Below are 18,969 nucleotides of genomic sequence, written 5' to 3' on the forward strand. Positions count from 1 at the left end.
ATCCTGTTTTTCATGAGAGGACCAAACATATAGAGATTGATTGTCACTTCATTCGGGAAAAGATTCAGTCAGGAGAAATCAAGACAGCTTTTGTCAACTCATCTAATCAACTAGCAGATGTTTTCACCAAAGCTCTTAGAGGTCCTCGGGTTGAATACATTTGTAACAAGCTTGGTGCTCATAATATATACGCACCAGCTTGAGGGGGAGTGTTAGAATATTAGATATGATATGATTAGATTTGATTAGATATGATTGGATTCTGTCTTATCCGTAAATAGTCTGACTGTATTCTGACTGTATTAGGATTAGGTTTGGATTAGGTTTGGGCCTTACACTTAAGCCCATTAGGGTCTCTATATATTGTAACTCCTTGACACAGATCAATACACAACATATTATTCTTCTATTATTTTATATTCAAGTATTACAAAAAAATAACAATGAATTCTCTAGTATCCTTGACATAGATGTATCCTACTCCAAACGAGATACTTTTATCTCTCAAAGTATGTCATTGATCTCCTCAAGGAAAATAGAAAACTTGGATGCGTGGCTACTGATGTGTCTATTGAGCAAAATCACAAAATGGGAAATGAAGAAGAAAGTCCCAAGGTTGATAAAGGAATGTATCGGAGGTTAGCTGGAGATTGATATATTTAGCTCATATCAGACTAGATTTAGCATATGTAGTTAGTGTTGTTAGTTAGTTCATGTACGACTTGAGGGAGAGATACTAGCATGTTGTGGACAAAAAGGTGAGGATTGTTATTCCAAAAAGGTGGAAACTTGTCCTTATGTTTATATCCACGCTAATAGTGCATGATCCCTTACTCACCAAAGATCATCCTCTGATTATTGTATATTCCTTCTTGGAATTTGGTAACATGGTGGAGTAATAAACTAAATGTGGTAGGTCAATGAAGTGTAGAGGGATAATTTCAATCTATGGTTCAAGGGGTATGTGAATTGGTTTGTGTGTAAGTCATACTAGATGACCTAAAAGTGAAATATAAAAGACATTAATAGAAAGCCTATGAATGTTTATTCTGGAATGCACCTGAGAGGAATAAATGTTACTGCTGACTCAGCCAAAGAATAGCATTGGAGGGAATATTCTAGGAAGGAATGTGGAGGGCAATTCAGTTAGTAGAGAGAGACAATAGGCTAGCTGAGGAAGTTAGTTAAGGGATATGAGGGAGAAAAAGGTGTGTAGAGGCAGGAATGGATTTGGACTTGGGATTGGGAGAGCTCAACACCTCTCTAATGTTGTGTAGTTTACCATACTGTAGTAGTCTTCCTTCAATATATAGAAAATCCAGATTCCAATCTGGGCCAAACTTCCTCGAGTCTTCTTTATTTTTCCATTAATTGATCTAGTTCTGTCAGACCTATAAAGTTATTTTGTGATATTAAATATGCCATTTCCATACTACTTTATATATCTCTTTAAGAGTTCCATTAGCTTATATGGTGACACTAACAGATTTTCCACCGAGAATATTCAAGCCCACATGAACAGGTTGCAATGTTAGATATCCACTTACCAGTTTGAGGGGAAAGTGTTGGAAATATAAGTGGTATAATTGTGTAATTATTGTAGGTTTATTTCTCTCTTTATCAGATAAATTACGTTATAAGAACCTTGGAAGAACCTCACCCTAAAGCTAGCTTGTAATCTTGGAGAACCTAAAGTCCATATAAACACCACGCCAGAACGTTATGTTTCCAATGTGGGACATTGTTACAAACCAAATCTAATACTCCAATATTAAAGGAAACAAAAAGCAATTGGAAATCTTATTTAAATGAAAAGCGACTTGGAAACAATCCAGAGAGTTAAAATGGGTATGAAAGATTACAAAGTACTGAATTAACAACAAAAATAATGAACAAGATGAAGATAGAGTCAAAAGAGTTAGAGAGCTTCTGATCTCTCCTAGAAGCCTAAGTCCCAAATTCCTAAGATGCCTCTCCTTTTCCTTGCTTTCCTCGTTTCAATCTGTTGCTCTAACCGTTTTTCTATAACAAACTTCCCCTCTATCACTAATGAGTCAGCAACTGACTCAACATAAGGGAAGTTAAGGGATTTTAATTCCCTGAAACTCTACCTATGATACACTTTTAGGTTATAAGAGGTGTTGTATCAGACTCCAAGTCCCATATTTTGCAATTCGATCTTAAAATCCCACAACGCTCTGCAGCCCAGCACCCTCGCAGCCTGGCTTTGCGCTAGTTTTTTACTAGCCCTGGGCGTGCACTGCAATGGCAGTGTAACCATTCGCGCCACTCAATTGCAATTGAAAGACATGGTGAAAGGTTTTGATACCCGAGGTAGTCAGAGTTGAGATCTTACCTAAGATCGAAAAGGGGTGGCAAGATCATAAATCACGGCATCGACACGAATCGTAAAGATCTTACCTTCTTAATTTTAACTATAAAAAATAATTTAATTAAAGTTAATTCTCCTCTATTTTTTTTAATATTTTCAATTGGTTTAATGTCTTTCTAAAGCTTCTCAAGTTTGTATAAGGCCCAGGTTTTATAGATTCTATTTGTATCTTCAGTTTCAAAGTCCACGGCCTAATATTGAAGTGGGTTCTTCTAAATTATTTTGGGCCATTGACTTTGAAACTGAAGATACAAAAAGAATTTATAAAACCAGATCATAAATCACGGCATCGACACGAATCGTAAAGATCTTACCTTCTTAATTTTAATTATAAAAAATAATTTAATTAAAGTTAATTCTCCTCTATTTTTTTTTTTAATATTTTCAATTGGTTTAATGTCTTTCTAAAGCTTCTCAAGTTTGTATAAGGCCCAGGTTTTATAGATTCTATTTGTATCTTCAGTTTCAAAGTCCACGGCCTAGGTTTTATAAATTCTTTCTGTATCTTCAGTTTCAAAGTCAATGGCCCAAAATGATATAGAAGAACCCACTTCAATATTAGGCTTGCCCATTTGCTGCCCCTGAACATCAAATAGCCCTAAGTCACTTTTGCTAAACAGTTTCAATGCTGCCATTTCATCTTCAATGCCACTTCATCTTCTCTGGCCCATAGTTTCTGCATCATTTGAAGTTTCTGCTATGTTTTCTCGCTTTTGACTTATACATGTGGGTGAATTTTTTCAATACTTTATCTTTTTCATTCACATAACCCATTTTTTGTGGACTTTTTTCCGCATCGTTAATGCTTGATCCCACCATTTCAGCGATCTTCCCCGATGATCCCAAGCGATCCCGCTTTCTTCGATCTAGCAACTGTTTTGGATTGATCACGGATGAGAAGATTGCAAAATCTGATGATCCTTCGATTTGGAACGCGATTTTGACCATGTTGATAACAATTGATACGGACTTTGGGAAAACCTCGTCCCAAAAGCTAGCTTGTAAGGTAGGAGAGTCCAAAATTCATATAAAACCCCACACTATAGTATTATGCTTTCGATATGGGACTCCAAGTCCCATACCTTTCAACTAGATTGTAACATTATGATAGGACAATTTATTGGAAATATATGTGACAAATTATAGGTTTGATTGTTTCTCTAGAATCAACTTCCTATTTGGAAAGTAACTCCTTACATTAGTCTATGTTCTGTAAACCTTTGTACATGAATAATCAAGTAATAATATTCAGAATACTTCATATTTCAACTTGTACATTAATGCACCTGTCATTGTGTGATGTTCTTACTCATTAGTCTGTACACAAAATGTTAAAGCATACAATGCTAAATCACTAGACATGTGTACTAAACTGGACATCACTAGGCAATTACTAAATCTATGCTTGGATATTAAATTGGTCTTTGCATGTCTTTCTTTCATTATGTAGCTGCTGTTGAAGTTTACGCCGTCTTGTTTATTTTCACATATGTTTGAAGTGCATGCGAAGATGCATAATAATTACCTGGAGCTTTGGCATTTGTTTTTGGATGCAGTCTTTGATTTCCAGAGCCAGCGGTGAAGTGAAAGAGTTGCGGAAATCTATTGATCTTCTAAAGGTTGAAGGTGAAAAGTTGGAGGTGAAAATATATATAATCTTCTATTGAAGTAGTTTTTTATTTTATTTTATTTTTTGTCATATTTAATTTTCAGTTATTTCATGCATTAAGAGTTTCTATGGTATAGGTGAAAAACAATAGAATAAAATGTTTAGCACTTGAGATTTTTGGAGAAGAAAGAATGGTTAAAAGATATCAACAATACTAAAACACCATTAGCTAAGGGCTGGTGGGAAAGCAAAAGAAAAACCTTGTTTACAGACTAGTCGGATAATCCTGATTCAAAACCTGCATCCAGTTTGCCAAATCGGGTCAGGTCATGTTGGGCTTAAATTTTGTTGGCTCAGCCCACACATCTTGTAGAGTCCCATCTTGAAAGTTGGCTGATACATTATATTAGGTTTTGGTAGAAGAAACATGGAATTTCTAAAGCATAAGAAATATCATCTAGCAAATCAAAAAGATATTTTATTGTAAAATGGGGACTATCTTGAGATGGGATGCATTATATAGATCATCGATCAATAGGTAAACCAGCCTAGTAATAGCAATCACTCGAAAAGAATTATCAGGTCTAGTAACAGCATGGTAGTTGTAACACACCAGCCTAAAAATAATAGCCCAAGCATATCAGTTTATTCATCTACTGTTCATTTTTTACATCTTTTATATTTTTAGTTTGTTAGTGTTCTGTTGTAATCACCTAGACTATATATAAGTAAGGTGTTGTGGAAAAAAAGATATCAAGAAGAAAATTACCAACTCTCTCTCTTTCCAATTTCTCTCTGGATTCTTCTTTCTACCTTCCCTCTCTATTATCTTACCTTTCTCTTCTATTTTCCTCTCTCTTTCCATAACTTCTGAGAACGTGTTGTTACAATGGTGCTTTCATTCCCGAATTCGCCCTCCCTCCGTGCTCGTTCTATGCATATTTCATACGCTCAACATCACTTTCCACAAACGATTTTGGATCTCCAACCTCACATCCAAACCAGCCAAGCTCCCATCAACCTAGATGTTAACGACATAAAAGCCATTCTCCTAGCTTCACTTGTTCGCCATATGGCTGACTTCACATCTAAGTTGAATTGCATGACTATCCAGCTTCGTGAGTTTCACGAGCAACAAAGTCAACAACGTCTGCAGTGGCACTTGTTGGACAAGACGACTACAATTGTTGAAACAAAAATGGCATCAGAATCTAATTGGAATTGGAATCCGAATTAGAATTCGAATTGAAATTAGATTCTGACTTCCAGATCTCAGATGTCGCAAACCACCCTCATCTCTTGCAGGTTCCTTTAACCCCTGTGTACGGTGCTGTTGCTCCAAGCATTGAGATTTTCGATGTTAATCGCCAATCATGGTCACCGTTTCTGGTTTCGTTTGATCTACCACTACGACCTCTACACTTATTTTCATCGAATTTCGTCGGTGCGTGGACCCCTCCTCATCTGTTTGGAGGAGTCTCAGCATCTTTCACACTAACGTCCGGGTTTGGAGGTTTCTCTAGTAGCTCAAATTCAGTTGTGGTCCCCTATACACCGATTGCTAAACCACCCTTGCCTAAGCTGCCAGATTCAACTTGTGCAATGGCTACACCACCATTCTCCACCAACTAGACCGTTGTGCGTTTGTACGCATATTTGAGGAAACCAAGCCTTGCTCCTCTGTCATTTACCTTCTATGTTATGTTTTCTGCTTGTGGTGCAATTCGCGACCCTAATTTGGGTGCCCAGGTTCATGTCCAACCATTAGTTAGTGATTTTTCTTCTGAGTTGTTGCATTATGCGTGCAAGGTGTTCGAGGGAATAACCACTACTCCAAGCTTCAATGTTGTTTCTTCTTTAACCAATAGTGGGTGTGGTTTCTCAAAGTCAGAGAAATTTGTGCATTCTAGAGCTACCATGCCCTCAAGTGAAGACATTGATGGTGAAGAAGGGGCAACTCTTCTAGTAGCAAAACAACACAAGCAATCTTTGAAACACCATTTAGATAGCATAGATGTTGAGCCAAAAAAATCTGTGGTTGATTTTATAGTGAGGGACTTGACAAGAATTCAGAACCTTCATGGAAGGATCATAACAAAGACGAACCAAAAAACCATTTCAAGGCTGAAGAAAGCGCAGGAGCAATCAAAGAAGCCCTATAAACCAGTGGTTGCCCCACCAGAAAATTTTGCCGGCTATTATTCAAGTCAACTTGTGGAAACCTTAAAGTCAGGTGTCAGTCTTGGCTTCGATGAGTACTTCAAGGATGTGTTTGTTAACACCTAAACATTTTTCTCTGATACTTGTTACTGGTAGTGATCTTAACTGGATTCAACGTGTTCCTTTTGATGCTTGTTTTGATCAAAATGGACCATATTATGATCCTAAAGAATCTAGTTTGTAAAGAACATTTTCAACTCAAAACCTTAAGGTGTTGGATGGGGGTCTTTTTAATGATTTATATTATTATCTAACATACACCCTCAAGTAAGAGCCCTTTGGGCTTGAAACGCGGATATTGCATAGGCCCAATTTTTCTTTTTTGGTTTTACCTTATGCTTATTTAATTCCACAAGCGCGGCCCGGGGGGGGGGGGGGAGGATCGAACTTGTGACTTTATGGTCAAGGAAGCTCTGATACCATATAAAGAACCATTTCAACCTAAAACCTTAAGGTGTTGGATGAAAGTCTTTTTAATGATTAATATTATTCTCTAACATAGTTCTTTCAAGAATATAAGTTCTCATGCTCCTCGGTGTCAATTGGTTTCATCCCCAGATCCTCCTTGTCCTTGCAAGAGTGAGAATCAAAGTTATCCATACTTCTATTGTATGGTGATAATTCCAATACAACTGGGGATTTTGCTGTTGAAACTTTCACAGTTAATCTTACAACACCTACTTGGAAGCCTGAGTGGAGACTTGTTGAGAATGTTATGTTTGGTTATGGTCTTTGGAATAGAGGTCTATTTCATGGGCTGCTGGATTGTTTGGCGGAGGGAGAGGGCCATTGTCATTTGCTTCTCAGCTTCAATCTCTTTATGATCATTCTTTTTCCTGTTGTCTTATGGATAGGAATAGTGATTCAAGTGTTAGGAGCAAGTTGATATTTGGTCAATACTAGGAGCTTCTCAGCCATCCCAATTTGAATTTTACTTCTTTTGTTGGTGGGAAAGAGAACCCTGTTGATACATTTTACTATGTCCAAATAAAATCTATAATGGTTGGAGATGAGGTTCTGATGCTTGGAATTGTAGCTACTAATGTTGTTTATCCATGGCAAGCAACTACATTTGGGCTGTCATGTATCTTCATATTTGATCCCGGTATAGTCATATGTCAACCTTGAGAACGAGGTTGTTTTGAAGGGTGGTGGAATGTAACACACCAGCCAAAAATAATAGCCCAAGCATATCAATTTATTAATCTAATGTTCATTTGTTACATCTTTTATATTTTTAGTTTGTTAGTATTCTGTTGTAACCACCTAGACTATATATATAAGTAAGGTGTCGTGGAAAAAAGATATCAAGAAGAAAATTACCAACTCTCTCTCTTTCCAATTTCTCTCTGGATTCTTCTTTCTACCTTCCCTCTTTATTATCTTACTTTTCTCTTCTATTTTCCTCTCTTTTCTCATAACTTCTGAGAACATGTTGTTATAGTAGTTTACTTTCCCAACTAGGCTTCAATATTGTTGGGATCTAGGGTCAGTTTGGATGGATTTTTTTAAAAAAAAAAAAAAAAAAGACTTTTTATGTCTATTTCATGTTTGGATGGGCTTTTAAAAAAAGACTTTCTAAAAGTTAAAGCTATTTTATGTTTGGATGAAATACCTAAAAAGTACTTTCAAATAAAAAATTTGTTTGGATGTTAAAATTAATAGGCACTTTTTATATATAAAATTACTAAAAGGATATGGTGGGAGTGGTTGGAGTGAGGTTGGGGTAAAATTGGATTTTAAAAAAAATATTTAATGTTTGACTTATGCTCTTTTTAGAAGCAAGACATCCCGACTTAAAAAAACTAAACATCATTTTAATCTTTTTTTTTTTTTAACTTTTTGTTTTTCTAAAAAAATGCTATCCAAATGCATAAAATTACTTGAAAGGACTTTTTTTTTAATAAAAAAAACAGCTTTTCTAGAAAAAAAAGCCTATCCTAATGCCAACCTAGATATGGCTCTACTTGATCTAATAATAATTTGATATTTGGATCCATAGGATTGTTAGGATTGTTAACAAGTTTATATTTCAACATATTGGACTCCTCCATATATCCATAGCATACTTCCATTGTGAAATAGCAATACCACTTTTGGACCGAGCTACCTCTATACCGACGACGTATTTGAGTTTATCCAAGTCCTTAGTTTGAAAGTGATTAAATAGGTGGTCCTTCATTTGATATATTTTCTCATGCTCATTACCTCTAATCACTATAGATCCACATAAATTACCATATAAACACATTGGCTAGATGAAGCATATTCATAAAAGATTAGGTAATTAGCTATACTCTATGTCATACCATAGGCCTCATGAACTGTGCTTAACTTTTCAAATCAAGCTTGTGGATTCTATTTTAACCCACAAAGTGATTGTAGTAATTTGCAAACCAGTCCTGACTACCAAGAGCACAAACTAGTATATTCCTTCTTGAAGATAACCATGTAGAAAGTCATTTTAATGTCTAACTGATATGAAAGCTAATGACCAATCGTTACCATAGTTAAAAACAATCAAATTGAAGCAGTTTTAGCCACGGGAGAAAAAACATCATAATTATCAAGACCACAAGTCTAAATATATCCCTTAGCAAGATGTGTGTAACAGCCCGTTACGTACCGGTAATGTTATCATTGCATATGGTATTAAGCGCAGTTACAATCATAGTAATTGAGTTAATTAAATTACGGGTAAACTTTTTCTTATATTACATCCTTATCTTTAAACATTAAACATTTCCGTAATCAATTAAAAACAACACCGTAATTGTAAATGCAAAACTCACAGAAGCATAAAACTTATTTATTATAATCCCTCCAAGCAATACCATTAACTTTAGGTTATAAAATGACTCATTTTCGAAATTTGCACAGTAGGAATCGATTCCCAACAGCAAGGAATCGATTCCCAGCAGCTACAGTAACAGATAGTAGCTATATTTTGGCTCCCCTGTTTTTAGGAATCGATTCCCAGCCTTCGCAGTGGCTGATTTCTACGTCCTCTGTTTCAGGGAATCGATTCCCACACTGAAGGGAATCAATTCCCTACTGTGAAATCACATTTTTGATAGCTTTTTGACTTCAAGAGGGATCCATTATTTCACTCCTAACACTTTAATACTTAATATAACACATGTACCATTACTAATGTATGCTCTAGGCCCTTCCATCATGCATAATCTAATATCAATATATCATTTACATCATTCACCATTTGTTTTGCCATTTACACATCATATGGCTTATTTACAACATTAAATCTCTAAGTGCCTCAAAACATAATGTGTGGCCATGGACAAGTCCTATGCTCACCAAAATGTCAAAGAAAACAATAGGCATAAATATACATCAACTTCATAGACTTAGAATCTAGTCATGAACACCACAAAAGCATAAAAATCTCAACATGCAATATGTTCATGATTTAAGTCCAAAATGCTAAATGTAATGTTATGTGCATCAAATATACTCCTCCAAAATGCCATGCTCTCCATATGCACATCATGCTCAAATCCTCCACTAAGCGGGTCTCTTGCCCGATGGTCCTCCATGCTCACTATAACCTGAAATGATGTCCCCAAACGCGGGGTGAGATATACAAATATATCTCAGTAAACCTAGGGTACTAGAGGATCACTCCACCCCATGGTTCACTCAATGTGCATACAATGATCATCATATAAAATGCATAATATACAAAATCACATCACACTGGGCTCACATGCAAGAACATCCATACAAGGATTCCGTTCAAGGACTCCATCATATAACTCCCGGGAAGCTTCCTGGTGCCTCTCCCATGGATGAGACGACCCTATGGCAAAACCCAACTGGAATTCCTCATGAGCCCTATCCAACGGAAGTCCCACGTTTGGATCATCCTGGTGTCGCTCCCAGAGTCGGCCCCACGGCAAAACCCGATCGGAATCCCCCTAAGGGATATCTCCGGCGGAAGTCCAATCCACACACTTCTACTGGCCAGAGATCACAGATATGTCACACAACATGCTCCAAGCATGTCACACAATCAAGCAATAATGCATGAACATACAATTCATACAACGTCAAAGAGCACAAAATCCAAACTACGACCTTCCACTAGGTGTGGCGGAACACACAAGGGATAAAACCTAAGTACCAAGAGTTTACCTCAACTCCGCAAATATTGCTCTTCCACGTAAGCTCCAAGCTTAATCCGTTTCTATTGCGTCTGTGAGAGGCAACCTAAATGATCAAACAACAATGGCCATAAACCAATTGCAAACAATCAATCAACTTCACAAGAATTATTACCAATTACAACCGCTTAGGCCTAATGGCCCCATCTCATCTAATTCAACTACCTTAACTCTTTTAGTCATCAAACTAACTCACCAATCCACTATTCTATGCATCAAAGCATCAACCATTAATCGTACAACATTTTTCACCTCATTTTTTTCCGTAAATTCCCTTATAGGTCGAATTACACATGGACTCATGCTCCAAGGTTTTTAATCCAATTCAACACTTACACATCTCATACAAACCTATTATTAACTCATACCAATGCTCCACAACTCAATTATTCAATCCTATCATCGTACCAATTCACAAAGTATTGAAATCTCATCACAAAATTTCCTAAGTTACAATTTCCAAATCACAATAATTTTTATTGCATCAATCATCATCATTTATCATTCTAAGCATTTAATTGTAAAAGAGAGATACCATTTAATGCTCCTAACTACCATAACTCAACACACATAACCAAAAACCCTCATCCTTTTTATAATCTCTATTAAAACTCAAAGAGAGTGTGAAAACTTACCACCAATAGCTTCCTAGGATCCAAGGGGATAGTCTCCAACTAATGAATCAACACAAAAGGTCCCAAAATTTCCCAAAAATCCTTCAAAATTCGTGGCTGACTTTGGGGTATATCTCATCACACAATGATCCTCACAAGGTGCACTCTACATGAAAGTCACTCACAATCTCAAAGGGAACAACTTTGTAGTTTGGAGTTTCTCTCAAAAATGGCTAGAAAAAAGAGTTGGAAATCAAAAGCTTCAATGCCCTTAACAATGGAGAACGCTCACAGGAGGAAGAAGAGAGGAGGAGAGAGAAAAGTGAGTTAAGTCACTTTAGTAGGTCCCACACATCACTTAACTCGCTTAAATCACCCAATTTAACCCATAAATTCATAACCTACATATTTTTCTCGTTCACGTTATATTTTTACTCCATAGAAATGCTGATCATATTTTCACGCTTATCGGTACAATTATACAGCAGTATTTTACAATGGTAAAATCACTATTCATCAAATTTTCCGAAACTTGCTAATCCACTCGATTTTTCGTTTTAAATCCATTTCCGGCATTATTTTTACCATGAGACCTTCTACTCATTTTTCTTGTCTTGGGTTACGTGTTTAGTAAATTATCATTTTGCCCTTTTTACGTATTTTGGCCCTACTTTCAGGATCTTCACTAATGCTACCCCTTTAATCCACAGTTTCACATATAATTATACATTTAGAAATACGAGGTGTTATAATGTGCTTTAAGGCGATCGGTTTTACCATCCAGGCTAATCTGATCTGCATACACCTATCGATAGTCGACAATAATTTTGCTTGGAGGAAGAGGAACCAGCTCCTACATGCCACATTGCCACTCTACTCTTGGGCAAGCATCTTATCAATCATGGCTTGTCTCTATCTTCGACGAGAAAGCATCTCACTAGTGTGGATCTAGGAATCTGGACAAAAGACAAGGAAGACAAAAAAACACTATATGATGGTACCTGGGGATTGGTAGTGGATTGAGTACCTTTCTGAAGAGCAATAGGAAGGTCATCAATAGACTCAGTAGACTCTGGTAGGTTCGTAGTAGGGGAAGCTATTGGAGTAGAACATGATTCACTACGATCCTCTTCTTCCTTAGTCCCATGAGTAACTGTGATAGAACTGCGTTAGTAATTAAGAAATCAAAGGAACAAAGGGATCTTGGATTTCTTTCTGGATTTTCTGTATTTTACTGAACTGAATTGCAATAAAACACCAAATGAAATGACATTACAAAGGAAAGACAGATTACAACCTAGCTCTCGCAAATTACATAAAAGATAAAGAAGAAAAGAAGATAGATTCAACACAATTAGAGAGGTGTTGATCTTTCCCAACCAAAAGTCCCAATTTGCAGACGTGCCTCTCTATCCCCTTCTTTCTCCATTTAACAAAAACCTCCTCAACTAACTCCTTCCACATCAACCTCTACTCTTTCTCCTCTAACAAACTTGGATGAGTCAGCAACCTCATGACCCTATGATCCTCTAAAACACTTCCTAGCATAAACCTTGATAGGAAGTGTATCAATACGCCCCCCTTCTCCTCCAAAAAAATAATTCACTTTGTCTCCAAGGTAGAGTCCACTAGCAAAGGTCCCTCCCCCAGGATCCCACTGCTTGAGTTGTTGGGATCCACATATGCGACGAACATGATAATTTACCCTGGGATCCCATTACTGTTGAGCTTCCCACCTAGCAGATTGTCTTAACTTGTGATTTAATTCAACTGCTTTATCTTTCCAATCAAACTAATACAATTATAAAACAACGACGACATCTACTTCTCCCTTCACATGGCCAAGAAGCAAAACATGTTTCCTAATCCCCAATAAATTTCCTCAATATACTCTGTTGGCTTTCTGACATGTTTCCCAACTGAAGCCTCATTATGAATCTTTGAAATATGACATGCCAAATTGACCGTCCTATTGACCAAGGTGGACCGTGATTACGAAAAATACCCAAAATTAACAAACAAACCATTGAATAAAGTTCTTTAGTCACGTGGACAATTCTCCACTTTTCATCCCAATAGCTATTAGGTAACACAATGGAATTTTTGGAGAATCAAATTCAGATAGAAGGGTCACAAATTTGGTAAACATCGATTTACTTTGGCTACGAGACCCTTTAGCTTCATAAGCATGCCTTAGCAATACAATGGTCTATACCTCTGGATTAAACTTCTCAAAGCTATTGACCATGGCAGCCAATTTCATCCTCCTTGAAGTCTGGAAATTTTCTAAAATTAAAGCTATAAGAATGACCATTCTCTTGGCATAAAAGGCCATCGAACTCCTCAAGTGGCTGTTTTTCATTAACTACCATGCGCTTCCTTCCCTTTGGGTTTTCAAACTCCTCATCAACTGCGTTGTTATCTGTAACAACAATAATCGTGTGCTTCTCTTCAATCTCCATCTTCTCATGTTCATCTATAATTTCTAGCTTCTCCAACATCGAATGTTTTTGCGTATCAGATTTTGGCTCCTAAAAGTCTGATTTCATATCTTCATCTTCCAAGCATATCTCTAGTTGGTATCATTATAGAAATGCCCTAAAAAATGTCCCCCAATTCACATTTGGATCGATTCAATTCCAACATTTGTACCAACTAAACGCATGTCTTTTAAGCCCCTTCATCGCCTCTATCATCTCATCTTCAAGAATTTTTTCTGCCTAGAAATATTTTTCCAGATAGATTAGCCATCCCAAAGCTTCTTCATCTTCTCCATAGAACTTTGGGACTTCTCTTCTAGGGCTTAGGCGATCCTTCATTTGTTGCAGAGCTTGGTCCAGGCGCAACAATTTTTTTTAAGATCATCTTTTAGATTCTCCCTTCTTAGCATGACCATGGTTCATAGAGCTTTCAGATCGGAAGCTCTGATACCAATTGATAGAATTGGATTAGTAATTAAGAAATCACACAAAGGAACTGTGCCGGATGGCCCAAACACTGGTACAACCCAGCTGGCCAGGCCCAATCCTCAGCCCCAACCCTGACGTGGAGTCTCGCGCCCTCCAACCTTGCAGCATGTCCAAGGGACACACCAAAATGCCCCACCCCGGGACGCTAACCACCAAAGGCGCCAGCCACAGGCACCATAAAGGGAAAACTACCCTCTGCCCAGTGCTGACATCGCCAGACGCAGAAGGCGCAGCGCTGCCCAAAAGGCAGCGCCAAACACGCCCAACACTGCTATCATGGGAGTACATCCAATTGAATCTGAAATATATTGTATATTCAAGTGTGTATAACTGTACAAGGAGGCTCTCTATTTATAGAGACTAAAAGACCTAATGGGCCAAGCCCACAATCTAGACTATTCTAATAATAATAAATTAATATTATTTCTAACACTCCTCCTCAAGCTGGTGCGTATATATCAAAAGCTCCCAGCTTGTTACAAATATGATCTATTCGGGGACCTCTAAGAGCTTTAGTGAATACATCCGCAAGTTGATCATTGGAATTGACAAATGCTGTCTCGATCTCCCCTGACTGGATCTTTTCTCTAACAAAATGACAGTCAATTTCTATATGCTTGGTCCTTTCATGAAAGACTGGGTTGGAGGATATATGCAAAGCGGCTTGGTTGTCACAAATGAGCTTCATAGGCCTTTGTTCACAGAGATGGAGTTCCTTAAGCAATTGTCTCAGCCAGATGAGCTCACTGGTTGCATTTGCCATTGCCCGATATTCTGCCTCCGCACTGGATCTGGCGACCACAGTTTGCTTCTTACTCTTCCAAGAGATCAAATTTCCTCCGAAGAGAACACAATACCTTTAGGTGGATCGTCTATCTGAAGGAGAACCTGCCCAGTCAGCATCTGAATAACTAGAGATCTCTGAACTCCCTTTATTTGTATATAATAAACCTCTTACTGGCGCTTTTTTAATATATCGGAGAATTCTAATAACTGCATCCCAATGCGAGTCACAGGGAGAATCAAGAAATTGACTTGCAACACTCACTGCGAAGGAGATATCTGGCCTTGTCACAGTAAGATAATTCAATTTTCCAACTAGTCGGCGGTAGCGACTAGGATCTGGCAGTGGCTCCCCCTGTCCTGGTAATAACTTAACATTGGGGTCCATAGGTGTATCAATGGGTTTACAGCCTAACATGCCAGTCTCATCTAGGATATCCAGTGCATACTTCCTCTGTCAGATGGAAATGCCCCGCCTAGACTGTGCAACTTCGATCCCCAAGAAATATCGATGTCTGCCAAGATCTTTGGTCTGAAATTGATTGAATAAATGCTCTTTCAACTGCTCAATCCCGGTCTGATCACTGCCTGTAATGATAATGTCATCAACATAGACCAGGAGATAAACGCACTGGCCAGAAGAGCTATGCCGGTAAAAGACAGAATGATCGGCTTTGCTTCTGATTAAGCCAAAGGATTCAACAACTAAACTAAAGCGGCTAAACCAGGCCCGAGGAGATTGCTTCAGGCCATATAAAAGCGAGCTTTAAGGCGATCAACAGTGCCATCAGGACCAACTTTAACTGTGAACACCCATCGACAACCAACAACAGACTTCCCGGGAGGAGCACGAACAAGATCCCAAGTGCCATTGGAGTGAAGTGCCTGCATTTCATCAAGCATCGCCTGGCGCCACCCTGGATGAGATAGTGCTTCACCTGTGGTTTTAGGGATGGAAACATAAGAGAGACTAGAAACAAAAGTAAAATGTTGTGAAGAAAGTCTGTCATAACTCAAGAAAGAATAAAGGGGATGAGGATTTCGCATGGCTATACCTTTTCAACTACCTCACCAAGCTGGTTTCCCTTTCCACGGCTACGCCTTGCAGCCCCATAACATAGCCGTTCCACAACCTCTGGCATCTTGTCCGAATCCCAATCAACAACCTTATGGCGCTCAACAAGCTTTCCACCAAGCCCCAGCCCTCTCATACTCCGTGGAAGCCCCGCAAATACCTCGACCACAACAAGATCAACATATCGGAATAACGCTTGCCTGCTCAAACGTCAGGGCGTAACAAGCCTTTGACCGACAGCTTGCGACTAACTCCCATACCCCTCGGTTTCAAGGGTCCCTCTAACATCGCCACATATGTTGGCAATACGGATCCTTTCGAGTGGATCCAAAAATTCGAAGCAGCAATGACACTTCACGGTGAAACGGATCTACTCATGTGCAGAACTTTCCCAACACTGTTGGGAGGGAGAGCTCTGACTTGGTACACCACCCTACCAACAGGCAGCATCGCATCCTGGGACGATTTAGCAAGCAAGTTCCAGTCCCATTTTGCGACTAGTCGCCCCGTGCCAAAATCCGTGCACGCCCTTGAGAAGGTCCGACAGCTTTCTGGCGAGTCCCTCAGGTCCTTCCTAGACTGTTTTGATAAAGAGGCCTTACAAGTGCAAGGCCTAGATCCAAAGGTACAGGTACACATACTCTTGTCAGGCTGTCGACAAGGAGAATTTGCTTACGAACTCGCACGACACGAGATTACTGACTTGGAAGAAGTCAAGAAAAAAGCGCAAGAATTTATGAGAATTGAAGAATACAAAGGGAGTCGAGCTGGTGACTTCCACGATCAAGAAAAGGCGGTCAACAAGGGAAAGAACCACACTGATGAAAGTAGGAAAGGATACCAAGCATCCACTCGCTCCACCCGTCCCTCGGGGCGAGACACATCAGAACGACGGTCGCACAGTGTCTTACAAACCGACTACAAAGAAGATCCCAAAAATAGCAATCGGTCCCAACAGCCAAGCAAGGAGGCCACAACATACTGCAAATTTCATCGCAGTAATGGCCACAGCACGGAGGAATGCAGGCGCCTCAAGGATGAGATTGAGGAACTCACCAAAGGCGGTACGCAGAAGCGCGGAGCATATAGCGCCCGCTCTTCCAGATCGGGGGGGCGATACCGTGACCGAAGCAAGTCGCCAGAGAGAAGGAGAACCAATCAATCCAGCACTCGGTCCCGCCAAGGACGAGACAACAGAGAAGACTCACCTCAAAGAACCAGAACACAAGCGAGGCCAAGCCGCGGAGGAAGGCGCGTGGAAGAAGAGGACTCCGCTGCCATCAAACATGGAGTAATTAACATGATCTCTGGTGGTTTGAGCGGCGGGGGCGAAACATCCAACGCCAGAAAGAAGCATTTAAAACAATGCCTGGCGGTTGCAGGAAAGGTGATCAGCAAAGGAAAAGGCGACTCCGGTCCAGCCAGACGCAACATAGTTTGGGATAGCAACGAGTTGGGCGACGTCCTCCCAGGACATGATGACCCGCTTGTCATCCAAGCAATAATCGCCAATTATGGCGTTAACCGTGTATTTGTTGATCACGCAGCTCTGCCGACATTTTATTCTTACCCTGTTTCAAAGCGCTGGGATTCACGATTAATGATTTAACTCTTGTCGCAGGTGAACTTTCAGGTTTTAATGCTACCACCACCAAGCCTTTGGGAGTAATAAACTTGCGTCTCTCCCTTGGAACACCGCCAACATCACGGTCTGCAGACATCCAATTCCTAGTACTGGACACACCATCCGCTTACAACGCCATCCTAGGCAGAAGAATGTTCGCCGCCTTTGTGGCGAGCGTCTCGCATGCCCACCTGGCAATGAAGTTCATAGCCAGAGACAATAACATCGTCACCGTGCGAGGAGATCAAATTGTCGCCCGAAGTTGTTACAACATTTATTTAAGGCCGACGACAAAGGTTACCTTCAAGGGAGAAGGGACACTCCAGCAGAAGGTGGCCTCCCCAGGTGAAGGAAGTCCTAGCGTGAGGGGGAAAGAACACAGCCAATGCTTCCTAGTAGATTTTGACGCTAGGGATGACCCTAGAGTGGAGCACGCCAGGCCCACGCCAGATGGAGCATTGGAACATGTGGTGCTGGGTGAGACAGATCATCAGACAACAATCGGGGCAACCATCGACCCAGAGGTCAAAGTCAAGCTGATCCAGCTGTTAAAAGAAAATAAAGATTTATTCGCCTGGAAACCATCTGATATGCCAGGTATTGACCCGACCGAACGTATGCTGCCACCGTTTGTCGGTGGATCCTAAAGCAAAACCAGTTTCACAAAAAAAAAGAAAGTTTGGTCTCGATCGCCAGAAGGTCATCGATGAAGAGATCAAGAGACTCCATGACGCCGGGTTCATCAGGGAAATCAAGTACACAACTTGGTTATCCAATCCGGTGTTAGTAAAGAAACCCAATGGTGCGTGGAGAATGTGCGTTGACTACACTGATCTCAACAAGGTCTGCCCCAAGGACGCCTATCCTTTCCCGAGCATTGACCAGCTGGTCGACAACGCCTCAGGTTTCCAAATGTTGTCCTTCATGGACGCATTCGGGATATAACCAAATCCCGTTACTGGAGGAAGAAAAAAACGGCGTTCATCACCCAGAACGCCAACTATTGTTATACGATGATGCCTTTTGGATTAAAAAATGCGGGCGCCACGTATCAAAGGATGTGAATGAAGTGTTCAAAGATCTGATCGGCAACTGCATAGAAGTTTACATTGATGACATGATCGCTAAATCCAAAACGCCAGACCAGCACTTAGCAGACCTCCAAGGTGTCTTCGAGAGACTGAGAAAGTTTAACATGCCCCTCAACCCCAACAAGTGGGCTTTTGGGGTTCCCGCGGGAAAGTTCCTAGGCTTCATGCTTAGTAGCGAGGCATAGAAGTGAACCCAGACAAGTGCAAGGTAGTAATCGAAATGCGAAGCCCACAAACAATCAAAGAAGTCCAACAACTGACCGGAAGGTTAGTAGCTCTCACTCGTTTTCTGGCAAACTCAGCACACAAATCCCTCCCCCTTTTTAGTTTGCTAAAAAAGGGGACCACCTTTCGGTGGTCAGAAGAATGTGAGAACGCCTTTCAGGAATTCAAAAGGGCTCTCTCATG

The 18,969-nt window shown here is 39.8% G+C and overlaps 1 protein-coding gene and 1 pseudogene across 1 annotated transcript in view; both read left to right on the top strand.

Annotated features, from left to right (window-relative positions):
• Positions 1-18,969, top strand: part of LOC133296763 (RGS1-HXK1-interacting protein 1) — a 63,663-nt gene that overhangs the window by 12,447 nt on the left and 32,247 nt on the right. The window contains exon 5 of the mRNA XM_061495818.1: positions 3,949-4,032. Coding sequence (XP_061351802.1) covers positions 3,949-4,032 — 84 coding nt within the window. The remainder of the gene's footprint in view (positions 1-3,948; positions 4,033-18,969) is intronic.
• LOC133296760 (probable aspartic protease At2g35615) lies at positions 5,703-7,349 on the top strand (annotated as a pseudogene).

The sequence above is a fragment of the Gastrolobium bilobum genome, unplaced genomic scaffold (genome assembly GCF_033153095.1).
Source record: "Gastrolobium bilobum isolate Gb01-03AN ecotype WA unplaced genomic scaffold, APGP_CSIRO_Gbil_v1 utg24368, whole genome shotgun sequence".
Lineage (NCBI taxonomy): Eukaryota > Viridiplantae > Streptophyta > Magnoliopsida > Fabales > Fabaceae > Gastrolobium > Gastrolobium bilobum.